This window comes from Myxine glutinosa, chromosome 14 (genome assembly GCF_964187855.1).
Source record: "Myxine glutinosa chromosome 14, kmMyxGlut1.1, whole genome shotgun sequence".
In the NCBI taxonomy this organism is placed as follows: domain Eukaryota; kingdom Metazoa; phylum Chordata; class Myxini; order Myxiniformes; family Myxinidae; genus Myxine; species Myxine glutinosa.
This window is the reverse complement of record NC_136274.1, coordinates 11,812,363-11,826,382: the sequence shown is the minus strand read 5'-3', so window position 1 is coordinate 11,826,382 and position 14,020 is coordinate 11,812,363. Positions and strand designations below refer to the sequence as shown.

Genomic DNA, 14,020 nt, shown 5'->3' with positions numbered 1-14,020 from the left:
GAGCGGCACTAGGTGGAGTTCATACCTCCGCACGCAGGCTCAACTGTTTACATTTTGTATCATACCGATAGGACGGATCCGGATTCGGATCTTCACCAAAATCTGTCCTTGTCCTCGTCACACGCCTAACCTGTCCACCAAGTTTCGTCCGAATCCGTCCGTAACTGAGATATTCTGCTAACAGACAAATTCAGAAACAAAAACAAAGACAGGGGTGAAAACATAACCTTCATCCACTTTTCGTGGTGGAGGTAACAAAACCAAACAAAACAAATGCCATTCTTTAATTGGCGCCCAATGCTCCCAACAGAGCGTCGGTTCTGTTGGAGCAGGCTTTTGGCGAGGGTTACAATCCTGGAAGAAGCCCCATTCATCGAGATGCAATGTACCTGGCTGAGGGGGAGGACTTTGGAATATGTTCGGGGTGCTTGCGATAGCTCAACTACTCTTCGTGGAGGACACCGTGGGATCCTTAATGTCCAACTGCCGGCAGATGGGACAGCCGGCTTAACGTCCATCCGAGCGACGGCACACACATTGATGAATCGCCTTGCAAGCGAAACACCGGATGACGGTTTAGAGCTAGGTCGAGATGCCCATTAAAAATCCAATCGCGATATGAACGTTTAAGGAACGAGAGATGACGTCGTGAAGATTCAACTTTTTCTTTCTTCTTTTTTGTATACTGAATCGAGGCTCGTGAAAGAGCTAACATTTACTTCACAAAGAAATCAACCAGACAAACAAAATATATAAAAAGAGGGAGCGGAAGACAAGATGGGGAGAGAAGGGGAAGCACACAACCACAACATTTGAGAGCAGGGAGAAGTGTGGAAGGGAGAGGGCTTGGGGGGAGGAGGCGTGGGAAGGGGGGGGGGGGGGGGAGGGAAAAGTATAAAACACAAGGACACCAAGGACTTCCAGGACAGAAGTTGGTATTTCAAAAAAGTGGAATTGGGGTGAAATTAGCGGGGGTAGAAAAGATCAAGGTTTTGGATGGGGGAAGATAAGAGATGGTGGTGAACAGCTGTTTTAAAGACCTGGAGGGAGGAGTGGGATTGAAGAGAGTGAGGGAGTTTGTTCCAGAGGCGGGAGAAAAGAGGAATGAAGGAGTGAAGGTGAGCGGAGAGTCTTGATTTTGGCAGTTTAACCATAAGAGGGTGCTGTGCATGAAATCGATTTTAGTCTATAAAAGTATGGATCAAACATTTTAAATATCCGACTTAATGCGCATTAAAATCGCCCATGACACGTTTCAAAAATACACTTGCACAGTTGTCACTTGGATACGAAGCGTGATGCCAAGAGGTGCCGCCATTTTCAAACCGGTCGATGGAAATCTTCCGTCATCTTAACCAGCACATGATCAACTTGTACAGCGAGATAATCTCAACTTCCCTTCTTAGACGAAATAGCCTGACAACCGTTCCCATCCAAGTTGTTGTGAGCTGGCAATAGAATTCATTGGTCATGGCATTTCATTTTGCTCCGATAAAGGGTTAACGGCCGAAACGTTAGTTTCTCCTTGCTTCCCACGGCGGTTAGCATACATCGATCAACAACCTCTTGATTCCGTCCATTGACAGCAAATCACCTCAAGTTCGCTTGTTCTGTGTTCAATTCTTCGTGTAATCAAATTGACTAGAAACCTTTCTGGTGCAATGAAAGTTAACTGCATTTCTGGCCAAATTTCTGTTGAAAGTTAACTATAAATTTCCAATGCAGTGTGTGTATGTGTGTGTGTGTGTGTGTGTGTGTGTATGCACATGTGTGTGTGTGTGTGTGTGTGTGTGTATGTGTGTGTGTGTGTGTATGCGCATGTGTGTGCGTGTGTGTGTGTGTGTGTGTGCCATCGATTGTCATCTCCATATTTCGGGTTTCAGAAGGTGGAACGGAGTCTTCCACCTTCCCCCACCCCTTAACTTCTTCGCAAGGAAATGATTTGTACGCGTGTGTCTACGCCTGGAAATCACAGCAACCAAAATGACAGCACGAGACTGCTCGGCAACATGAGACAGAGAAATGGTCCTCAAAAGTAGGAAATGAGGCCATTTGGCCCAACATCGACGTGGTGCACCCCTGGGTAAATTTCTGCTTCATATCATTAATCTTCTTGATGGATTACCAATTTCAAAATAACCCGATCTAGATCTACCTGGTGTTGGCTTAGCGGTTAGGGTGCCAGCTTGGGATCCTAGGATCCTGGGTTCGAATCCCGGTCGATCGCTGAATTAACGCCAGGGGGGCGTTGACTCAGCCTGTCATCCTTCCGAGGTCGGCAAATTGAGTACCAGCTCACTGGTAATTCCCTGTGTGTCGCAAAAGGCGACTAACAGGGTTGGCGGCAGGAAGGGCATCCGGCCATAAAACATTGCTTCAAAAAGGGGACCACGGTGCCCCAAAAAGGCCAACCCCTGCTCTGCGGGTAAAAATGGCCTCTCAAGGCGGTTGGTTATTTTTTTTGTTCTTCTTGATCTAGTGAAACAAGTTGTATGTACCAAAGGTAGCAATTTAGCACAATGTCCATCACGGATTGCACTTTCCTTTCAAACAAACGTCCAGCTGTCATGTCTGCAGTCACCTGAACTGTAAAATATACTATGATACAGAAATGCAAAACGCGTCAATACCATGATGAGCACAGGTCAAAGCAATCACTCCAGCGAGTTGGGCTTGACAAACTGTCAAGTTACAATATCGCAGCCATGATGGACCGCATAACCTTTCGCGCACAGACGAGTGATGACGCCACCTCAGAGCAAAACAACCATTATGGCGTACAACGGAATGACATCTCCTATCACAAGAAAGCTCGATACGTGGCAGCTTTTCCTGAACAAGTTGGTGAAATTGAAGACCGGTGCGGGCTTACGATGCTCGTCACTCCTGTGTCTGTCATATCGAAAAGGACTGTGATTCTCCTTCCGGTGTCTCCGCGGATATGACGCTCCAGCCAGAAAGCGGTCAATCTCTTCTTCTCAATCAGGGTCTTGGCGTCTCTTACATGCAACCGCACACGAAACCACACTGGAAGGACAGGAGAACAAAGAAAGGACGGCACAAAAAAAAAACATAGCTCCATTTGGACGTCCATTAGGTTCATTATAATGAATGAATGAATGATCGTTTTAAGGCCATTTTCCCCGCTACAGCGAGGGGTGGCCTTGCAGGCCCCATGACAATCATGGTTCCCTGTTTGAGGCAATGTTTTAATGGCCGGATACCCTTCCTGACGCCAACCCTTGGTCGCCTCTTACGATGCGCAGGGATACGGTGTACCTATTCTAAGCCGGGGTACACACCGGGATCATTCATCCCAGGAAGCTGGTACTCAATTTGCCGACCTCGGAAGGATGACAGGCCGAGTCAACCCCCCTGGCGTTAATTCAGCGATCGACCGGGATTGGAGCCCAGGATCCTAGGATCCCAAGCCGGCACCCTAACCGCTAAGCCAACACCAGGCTCCACCAGGTTAATTATTGGGAACAAATTCAGGAAGGAGTACATGATCGATGCTCACAATGATAAACTCGAATTAAAAATATTCTAAACTTCTTTATATTTCCTCTTGTTGTGACGTTGCAGGTCTGATAAAAGTATAGTTTCCATTTGGACTTGTGTCAGTAGACCACTCAAAATTTCGTATGCAGCCTCAGGCTGCTGGTTGCATCATCACTGGGAGCACAACTCTGCCGCTGATGCAGTGCCCCCTGTTTCCAGGTAAGCCGGTATCCATTTTGCCGCCCTCGTTTGGTATGACGGGCCGACTCGACCCACCTGGTGTTGGTTACGGCACGACAGGGGCTCGAACTCGAGACACCAAGGCCTTAAGCTAGCCATCTTAACTGTTAAGCCCACAGCAGGCTGAGGAGACCACTTTGAACATGTGATGCACATAAATGGAACTTTCCAGCATAAATGATCTAAGTCGATTTTATACATAATTCAAAGGGTGAGCAGAATTTTCTCAGGGGTAATTACTTCAGTATGTTTGTACACGAAGCTTCAGAACTTGACATTTAGCCAGCTTGGATTCACTTGTTCCGCCCTACCCCTTAACCGCATTGTGTTACACGAGGGCATTCATGTAAAAAAATCAAAAGTGGGAAAAGCAAACGTTTCGACATGTACGTAGACACGTCGGATGGCATAATACTATAAACTTACTTTCGTATTCAAACCAAACTTTCTAAGTCAGCTAGAAACCATAATTAGCCTCGTACCACCTTTTACCCACACCACCCTTTTACCACCTTGCTCCCTGGTGTTGGCTTAGCGGTTAGGGTGCCGGCTTGGGATCCTAGGATCCTGGGTTCGAATCCCGGTCGATCGCTGAATTAACGCCAGGGGGGTTGACTCGGCCTGTCATCCTTCCGAGGTCGGCAAATTGAGTACCAGCTTGCTGGGATGAATGATCCCGGTGTGTACCCCGGCTTAGAATAGGTACACCATATCCCTGCGCATCGTAAGAGGCGACCAAGGGTTGGCGTCAGGAAGGGCATCCGGCCATAAAAACATTGCCTCAAACAGGGAACCATGATTGTCATGGGGTCCGCAAGGCTAACCTCCGCTCCAGCGGGGAAAATGGCCTTAAAACGATCATTCATTCATTTTTCACCTTTTACCCACAACCAAAACCCTGGCCTTTCTGAAATGTAGCAGCACGACCACAAAGTCATATCACTGTGGAGAGCAAATAATCATTCAACAATTCAAATGTTAAACCTCAATGAGGGGGGTGAGGGGCAGGAGCCGTCAACTTCCACCCTGGTTGACTGACATAGACAACCTCAAAATTCAAAATAGTAATCGACCACAACGACACCGACGTTGCCACGTCGACCCATATGCCTCCGCCCACATTATTACATCATTATACACACCTGTACCAAGTTTGACTTTGTTCTCTTCAGCCGTTCTTAAGTCATCACGGAAACGAATACCTATCACGGGTAGACGGACGGACGGATGGATGCGCAGACAACCCGAAAACATAATACCTCCGGCGACTTTGTCAGTGGAGGCACAAAAACTTACACAAAGCGCAGCCGTCCTTGTCCCAGCCATGGAGGTACAGCGTTCCAAGCTCCAAAAGGGAATGATCCAATGAGGACTCGTCTAGATCTGGGTGAAACAGGCATACGTGCCAAGGTATAGTCATCGAGTATAATGGCATTTATACCTGCAAATAGTTTTCCGGAGCTCCCCAAGATCTCAGAGGTGATGTCGGTGCGTTCACCGGATTAATGCAAAACGAGTGGTTTCGTGGCACGACTGAAGAGCAAAATCGCAGCCTCGCGAGAAGTTGTGCAAAACGACTACGGTCGGCAACAACATTGCTGTCGTCTCAGGATTACCAAACAACGTTTACGAGCAGAATCCACCCACCCAAACAGTTCTTTATGTACCTGGCACAAACAGTACCGTTGGTGCCGCCATTTAAGCACGACTATCCATTTGAAAGCTCAGCCACCGATAGAGGTTCAGTCGCTTGAACTTCTTGGCATCCCCATCAGCCACAACCGCTCCTGGGCTGATCATACGAGCTGACCTTCAAACTTCAAAGCCAATCACACTCAGTCATTCCAAGAAAAATAAAAACTACTCGCAGCCTAAAAAGTCCTTTGTCCACACCTTAATGAAGTACCAATCTCCCTACGGGGTGGCACCCTGCCTTCACGTTGCTGTCCACTTGTCCTACGGGGTGGCACCCTCCCTTCACGTTGCTGTCCCCTTGTCCTACGGGGTGGCACCCTGCCTTCACGTTGCTGTCCACTTGTCCTACGGGGTGGCACCCTCCCTTCACGTTGCTGTCCCCTTGTCCTACGGGGTGGCACCCTCCTCTCACGTTGCTGTCCCCTTGTCCTACGGGGTGGCACCCTCCCTTCACGTCGCTGTCCCCTTGCAGTCTGTAGAAGAATCTAAACTTCAACCTGATTGGCATCTCTCATGATGATGCAGCAACACAAGGCCTGTTGCCCCTCATCCCAGGTGGGTGGGTCAAATCACAAAAAGAACACATATCACTCTTGTGCGACAGGAGTGATGAGGACAATGGTACCCAACACTTTGACTTCAGCTGTCTTTCCATTCCTTGAATAGTAAAATAAACTTTAAACTGGTGAAGCCCTGTTTTATTACCCTTTGTTCCCCAAAAAACACACAGACACACACGAAGACAAGATCAGCCTGAATTGCAAATCACTTTACACAGAGAAGCAGGAGAGAATGTATGATTACATTACAAGCCAGAAACCAGAGTTGAAGAACCGGTTCAACCAAACTTCCCCGTGCACAAGGATAGTTGAGAAACATTGACAGGTTATAGGGTTTGTACTCTCAATTACAAATCACAGTCGTGCTGCATTGCTGCCCCACATACCGAGAACTTGCATCTCCTTGCGCCACTGCATTGCCTCCGCAACCGCTCTCGCAGCATCTTCGGCGTTCTGCCCTCTCGCAAACGAATGCACGAGGTCATCGTCGGTACGAATACGATGCAAGTCACGTTCGTCGTATTTAGCAGAGTCGACATCTGAAAACAGAAAAGAGGTTGTGTTTTAGAAGTGGAGAAGGAAAGGAGGAAGGGCAGTGCAGCAAAAGTTTGGCCAATACCTTAAAGGTTGTTTCAACTTGTTCGCTGCAGTTCACAAGGCTTTGTACAAAAATAAACAATTATTTTATTTATTAATTACGAACAGATATACCCATGAAGGACAGGTGATGGGATGGCATTTGATAGGAAGGGAGGGTTACAAAAAGACAACAACAATCCAGTAATGAATCTACAATAATATATAGAGCTTGTGTGGCTGTAGCTATGTCACCAATATTCGTTCGTCGATTGGCCGCAGCAGTTAACTGTTAATACGGGTTAACAAGGGGAGATGCAGAAAATATGGTAAATGGAAAAGATCGTCATGGGGCCCGCAAGGCTAACCCCCGCTCTAGCAGGGAAAATGGCCTTAAAATGCCTGTTGTTGATGATTGGTCGCAGCACTGACCAATTGGGTGTCTCTTTATCACATGCTTTCCACACCTCTCACAGCGATTACAACATTGATGCCTATGGTGCGGCACCTACATCACACGCATTCATGACCGGTGCAGCACCTATATCACACGCATTCATGACTACGGTGCAGCACCATATCACACGCATTCATGACTATGGTACGGTACCTATATCACACGCATTGATGACTATGGTACCGTACCTGTATCACAAGCATTGATGACTATGGTATGGTACCTATATCACACGCATTGATGACTATGGTATGGTACCTATATCACTCGCATTGATGACGATGGTACCGTACCTGTATCACAAGCATTGATGAGTATGGTACAGTACCTATATCACACGCATTGATGACTATGGTATGGTACCTATATCACACGCATTGATGACTATGGTACGGTACCTATATCACACGCAATGATGACTATGGTACGCCGGTACGGTACCTATATCACACAGATTCATGACTATGGTATGGTACCTATATCACACAGATTCATGACTATGGTACAGTACCTATAATCACACGCATTGATGACTATGGTACGGTACCTATATCACACGCATTGATGACTATGGTACGGTACCTATATCACAAGCATTGATGAGTATGGTACAGTACCTATATAACACAGATTCATGACTATGGTACAGTACCTATATCACAAGCATTGATGACTATGGTACGGTACTTATATCACAAGCATTGATGACTATGGTACGGTACCTGTATCACAAGCATTGATGACTATGGTACGGTACCTGTATCACAAGCATTGATGACTATGGTACGGTACTTATATCACAAGCATTGATGACTATGGTACAGTACCTGTATCACAAGCATTGATGACTATGGTACGGTACTTATATCACAAGCATCGATGACTATGGTACGGTACTTATATCACAAGCATTGATGACTATGGTAAGGTACCTATATCACAAGCATTGATGACTATGGTAGTATGGTACGGTACCTATAATATATTGCAAGCATTGATGACTATGGTACGGTACCTATATCACAAGCATTGATGACTATGGTAGTATGGTACGGTACCTATAATATATTGCAAGCATTGATGCCTATGGTACGGTACCTATAATATATCACAAGCATTGATGACTATGGTAAGGTACCTATATCACAAGCATTGATGACTATGGTAGTATGGTACGGTACCTATAATATATTGCAAGCATTGATGCCTATGGTACGGTACCTATAATATATCACAAGCATTGATGACTATGGTACGGTACCTATATCACAAGCATTGATGACTATGGTATTTATACAAAAGTACACAGAACACATGTGTACCAATTTATGTACAAGCCTCTCTAGAATTCCAATATAAACGTAGACAATGTTGGCTTTGTTTTTACCTCTTATTCCCCCTACCCGCACCCCAAAGGTACCAAAATGATCACAGACGACCTCAGCTTACTGTCACATGTCGGTAACTCACCCACGACCTGCTCATCAAAGAACCTCTGTCTTGTCTCAGTCACGAGCAGCTCTTTCTCCTGCCAACAGGAAGGTAAGTCGTGAACCCAGGTTAACACCACCTTTATTAACAAACACCTCAAATTACCATCACCACTCCAACTACCTGTACATGCCCCAAATCCACCTGAATACCTTTATTAACACCTCATTACCATAATCACTCCAACTACCTGTACATCCGCCAAATCCACCCGAATACCCTCATTAATACCTCATTACCATCACTTCAACTACTCATCCGCCAAATCCACCTGAATACCTTTATTAACAGTAACACCTCATTACCATCACCACTCCAACTACCTGTACATCCGCCAAATCCACCTGAATACCTTTATTAACAGTAACACCTCATTACCATCACCACTCCAACTACCTGTACATCCGCCGAATCCGATCCAGTCATGTCTTCCTCCTTCAGACCCTCCCTCGGGCGGTCCGTCTTCTTCCCCGTTTATTTTAATGATTTATTTGTTGTTTGAACTTGTTGTTTTAGTTTACAGGAAACGAAAGCTCCACGGCGTAAACAAAGATTAAATTTATCTTCCAATCTACGGCGGCCAAGTTGGAGCCGCCGATGTATCTTTTTAAAATCGCGAAATGAACTCAGTTTTGGACTCTTAAAGTCCCCGTTCTTCCCTAAATGTGTCAGTGGAATCACGTGATTTGGATAATGCACTGATTTATACAAATCCTGTACGTTTCTTCTTCTTCAATATAAACACACCTTCAATAAACTTTACCTCGTGTCCTATAGCTACCAATTTAGTGAAGTTAATTAACATTTTAGTTCAAAGAAACTGCTCCCAATTTTGAAAGTGAAACAAAATTCGATGGAAAATAAATTATGTGCCGAGTTCGGTATAATTATGTTTTATTTATCCTTTTAAGTTTAAACACAGTTTTTGATGCTGATAACATTTTTCTATTTTACCCTATGATTGATTATGAGACTGGAATCATTAGGATAGGAAGAGCAACTCTCACAATTATTTAATTAATAACCACGTAATTTTGTTTAGTCTTTTTCACCATCCACAGCGAATTATTCCTCAGATGTTCCTTCCACTGTGAATAACTTTGGTCTTAATACAGTTTACTCTGAGACATTTTCATCAATAAATCAACCTGGATAAAAATGGAAAAGCCATCATTTAACACCTCGTAACCTTTTATGGGACACCCTTATACGGCGACCCTGTTTAGTGTTTGTGTCGTCTGTGGAGGAAGGAATTTTATTCGAATTTTAAAATGTTTCAATTCACTCATGTGTCGCGGAAGCTTTGACGATATTTTCTTATCTCCACGTGAAACATTATTCAGCCAAGCTTCAGTTAAGTTCGATGAAATGTTTATCGTAATATCTTTAATGTTACAATGTTATTTTATAGTTTGTCTTCATTCCTTTTGTGGTGTGGATTTCCGTACACGTGGCGGTGTAGCAGTTGTACAAGCCGTGGTGTTTTAGCGAGGACGCCTCAGTGAAGCTAAGTTTTACTCTCATTGATATTTTTGATTGATCAGATATTTCGATTTTGTGGCTTTTGCATGTTTTCCTTCACTTTTTATTATTAGAAGTGATAGTAGTTTCCCATTAATATCTTTTCATTTCATGTTTTTTTTTCTGTTGCATTGAGGGCGCTGAAGCAACGGCGGTTCCATTGGCACTGAAACATGTTTTTGAGATATATCCATTGCGCCGATGCTTTCGCTCAGCATGACGATTATAATAATTGTATTACTTATAATTATATAATTCCTCAACCAGTTACGATATCGATGTCAACTTGACGATGGTGAAATTATTGGCCAATAGGAAACATCGGCGGTGTGTAAGGCGTGGCCTAGAATGAACCTGGGAATAACAAGTACAGTACTGTACAGTTAATTATTGTAATAGTTATTAAAACGTTTTTCTAATATATTTACGTTAAATTTACATGTTCGACACAAATTAATTCATTGCCTAATTATGATTTTTTTTTTTCCCCTTTTCATCTGTCAGGTGAACTGAAGGTCTCGCTTTACCTGAATGAGGTATCGGCGGCGCCCGTCCTGGATACGAAGCCATGACGATGCCGCGAGGCGATCCGTGGTTGCTAGCCGACGGGGGACACGTTCTGGTGCTGAAGGACGGCTCCTCATCTGGCCTTAAAGCGACCTTTGCATGTAATCCATTTAAACCCACTGTGTGGTTTATATTACCACATTTTGTGTATTGCCCCCATAATGTATCGGGAACGAAACGATACGCAAATGATTGCATTTGTAATTGAACATCCCATAAGAGAGAGTAAGTTTTTAACCCTCAACCAATGTGAAACACTTTTGACAATATTTAAGAACTTGTTGTCCGGGTGATTTGTTACCAGGAATGGATTATGCCCAGGAATAGTGAAAGGACAGAGCAGTTGAGGAATTTTTGGTTCACGAGTTATCAAACAGTGACCACTATATTCGTCATGGGTGTCTGTCTGCAGCATAACTACCCGATGATATCATCCGATCTTGATGAAACTTGGGTGGGAGGTTGATATCATGATCTTGTTGTGTCCTGCGTAGAGTGGGCGTATTGCGCCCATTGTGGGCGGAGCCACGCCCGAAAAAGATGCCTTTTTAGGGGGTAATTGAGTTCAACCTACATCTTCTCTGAGGGAGTTGGTGGAATCTGACAGGGGGTTCGATATCTGGTTAGGCCAATGTCATGTGTCTAGCCCCACGGAGCTCGAGTTTTCATTTTCGCCCCAAGGTCAAGGTCACAAGGTCACAAAATTTAGAAAAGTCGATTTTTAATGGTTTTATTACATTGTTCGCTTCCTGATAGGGTGAAATGTACATGATCTTATATTATTATTATCACATACATCATGAAATACAAGTTTTCCAACAAATTTCAGAATCTTCGACCTTTGACCTTTGAAGGTCACAAAGGTCAAATTTTTTAAGTTGTCGGAATCGAACCGAATTTTCGGTATTGTGTAGCTAACTAACCTCATAACTGATGATACATTGTTTTGTATCTCATTTCAAGGTCAGTAACCTTCGTTTTGACATTTCCAGGCCTGCACCACACACAATTACGTACAGCTGGCTCTTAAAAGCCTGCGCATGCAGCGCATTGGGACACTTTGTAAATAGGCATGTACACTGCATGTCGGGGGCCGACACCTGGCACGTGGGCCCCCGACCCCTCAGTCCAGGCCTGTTTCGGTTATAGTCCGTCCTTTGTCATTGAATACCGCTCGCTCGTGAACCATTGTCATCTCTTGACTTGTTCGATCTATAGTTGCAACCTCCACTCCCCTCTCCCTCCCCCCACTCACCTCTCCGTCCCCCCACTCTCCTCTTCCTCCCCACTCCCGTCTAACTCCCTCTCCTCCCCCATTCCCCTCTCTCCTCACTCCACTCCCCTCCCCCCCCAATTCCCCCTCTCTCCCCCAATTCCCCCTTCCTCCCCCAATTCTCCCTATTTTCCCCAATTCCCCCTCTCCCTCCACTCCCTTCCCCCCCACTCCCCTCTACATCTCCTCCCACTCTCCTCCAACTCCCCTCTTCCCCCACTCCCCCTCCCTCTCACTCCCCTTCCCTCCTCACTCCCCTCTCCCTCCCCCTTGCCTCTTCCTCCCCCCCTACCCTAGTGTAAGAAAGTAGATAAACTATATTGAATTAACATGGTGTTGATAGAGCACAGGCACGATGGGCCAAATTACATCCTCTTGCTTCAAATTTCCTTGTCTTTTCTTGTAATGCAAGAACAATATATTTATAGAGCTCTAACAAGGGGGTATTTATGTAATTGCAGTGTGTTAGATAAGTTTGTGCAAGGGTACTTGGACAAGTTCCAGGATTGCTGGATCTTGAGACGTAAAGCATAGCTTATAGTCAGGTTCACTATGTTAACAAATATAATTTCGTTCATCATTTTGGGAGATTAGCAAACCTATACATTTTTGGAATCATCAGAGCATGGAGAATCCGAAAATCAATGCTGGCATTTCCACAGACATAGATTTTGGATTTTCAAAATGGCCGCCATCAAATACATATTTTGCGCGATCTCGGCTTCTAGTCAACCTAGAAACGTGATTAAATATGCTAATCCTATGTTTTCTGGGTCAAGGAATACAATAAAGGCCTGAAAATAGTGCTCAGGATTATAGAAAAGCAACAAACAAAGGTAATTGAAAACCATTGTCTTTATATTTGTGATATAGCTGTATTACATAATACATGATATTGCAAGTCCTTTGAAGTTATAGGTTTGGGTTTATCAAGCAAGAAAGCAGCCTTGTTAGTATCAGATTGAACTACAAGTCCTATACGCATGATCTACTGGGTCTATACCGTTCAGGAATTTGCTTTTACAGATCTTCATCACTGTCCTGAGTGTCATTTTCACAAAGGTGTCTACGCAAATGTAAACATTAATTTTTGGATTCCTCATGCTCTGAATATTTCAAAAAGTATAGTTTTGCTAATCTCTAAAAATTTTGAACGAAAAAGCATCGTGAACCTGACTATTATGTGCCCCTCGTCACCGTTTTAAACTCCAATAGAGTTCCTGTAAGTTGGTTATGGTAAGATCAGCACTTTGTCCCACTGGTCAGTTATAGTGTGGCGTCGATTAATTCAACATTTGATATATTACTAGGGCATGCCCGTACTATATATATATCTAAAATTATATCCCCCCCCTCTATTTACATGAAATGGTTTGGTCCAAAGCGAACGGCTTGCGAGTGGTGACAATCCCCCCCCTCTATTTACATGAAATGGTTTGGTCCAAAGCGAACGGCTTCCGGAGTTTGGTAAAGAAATCGCCATCGCGTGCACAAACGCGCAGGAAAGCGAATGAATCGCAAATTCGTTTTTATTAGTTTTAAAACATAGTTTAACGCCAACATAGTTTGCAAACGTGAAATAAATGAATACGCTCTCAAATGTGCCATCCGAGGCAGAGTGTGTCCGCCACGTTCGGCACACGCGATAGTTCGCTGCTCTCTGATTGGTTGAATCGTTTTTTGGACATAGCTCGGTAAGTAATTGTCCGATTAATATGAAACCTTGAAAAGGCACATCCTCGGGTCCCCAGCAATATACCTGGCAAGTTAAAAGTATATCGGACCCGTGGTTGTCGAGAAACAGCGGTCACAGACAAACGTACAAACGTACAGAGATTACTGGAATTATAGATAGATGGGTGCAGTGAACAGAATATTAGTTGAGCTCTGTTAACCATCGTGGGAAGTAAGGAGAAGCTGACTTTTCAGGCATTAAGCCTTTGTCAGAACAAATGACAACTCTTTTGTTCCCATGAATAGTTAACGTTGGAAATTCCAGCCTCTCTTTGCTTGCCACAGAGGTTAGCATACCTTGATCAACATTCTGTTGATTTAATCTATTGTTTCACCCTCTACCTTAATCCATTGTACCAGACAAACGCCAGCCTTCATTAGCAGGACGACTTATTCATTATTCCT

The 14,020-nt window shown here is 44.3% G+C and overlaps 2 protein-coding genes across 3 annotated transcripts in view; one reads left to right on the top strand and one right to left on the bottom strand.

Moving 5' to 3' along the window:
• The window catches only part of MOSPD2 (motile sperm domain containing 2), a 30,114-nt gene extending 20,471 nt beyond the window's left edge, over nucleotides 1-9,643 (bottom strand). The window contains exons 1-5 of one of the 2 annotated variants that reach the window (XM_068135184.2): nucleotides 8,917-9,643; nucleotides 8,500-8,557; nucleotides 6,383-6,535; nucleotides 5,038-5,124; nucleotides 2,873-3,027 (exon numbers count right to left, since the gene is read on the bottom strand). In XM_068135184.2, the coding sequence (XP_067991285.1) occupies nucleotides 2,873-3,027; nucleotides 5,038-5,124; nucleotides 6,383-6,535; nucleotides 8,500-8,557; nucleotides 8,917-8,946 (483 nt within the window). In that variant the 5' untranslated portion in view covers nucleotides 8,947-9,643. Of the gene's footprint in view, nucleotides 1-2,872; nucleotides 3,028-5,037; nucleotides 5,125-6,382; nucleotides 6,536-8,499; nucleotides 8,563-8,916 lie in introns of both variants that reach the window. The other variant, XM_068135185.2, reaches the window with a different exon arrangement.
• A 711-nt stretch (nucleotides 9,644-10,354) lies between these two features.
• Nucleotides 10,355-14,020, top strand: part of FANCB (FA complementation group B) — a 100,484-nt gene continuing 96,818 nt past the window's right edge. Inside the window, exons 1-2 of the mRNA XM_078768568.1 lie at nucleotides 10,355-10,408; nucleotides 10,546-10,709. Of these exons, the coding sequence (XP_078624694.1) occupies nucleotides 10,610-10,709 (100 nt within the window). The 5' untranslated portion in view covers nucleotides 10,355-10,408; nucleotides 10,546-10,609. The remainder of the gene's footprint in view (nucleotides 10,409-10,545; nucleotides 10,710-14,020) is intronic.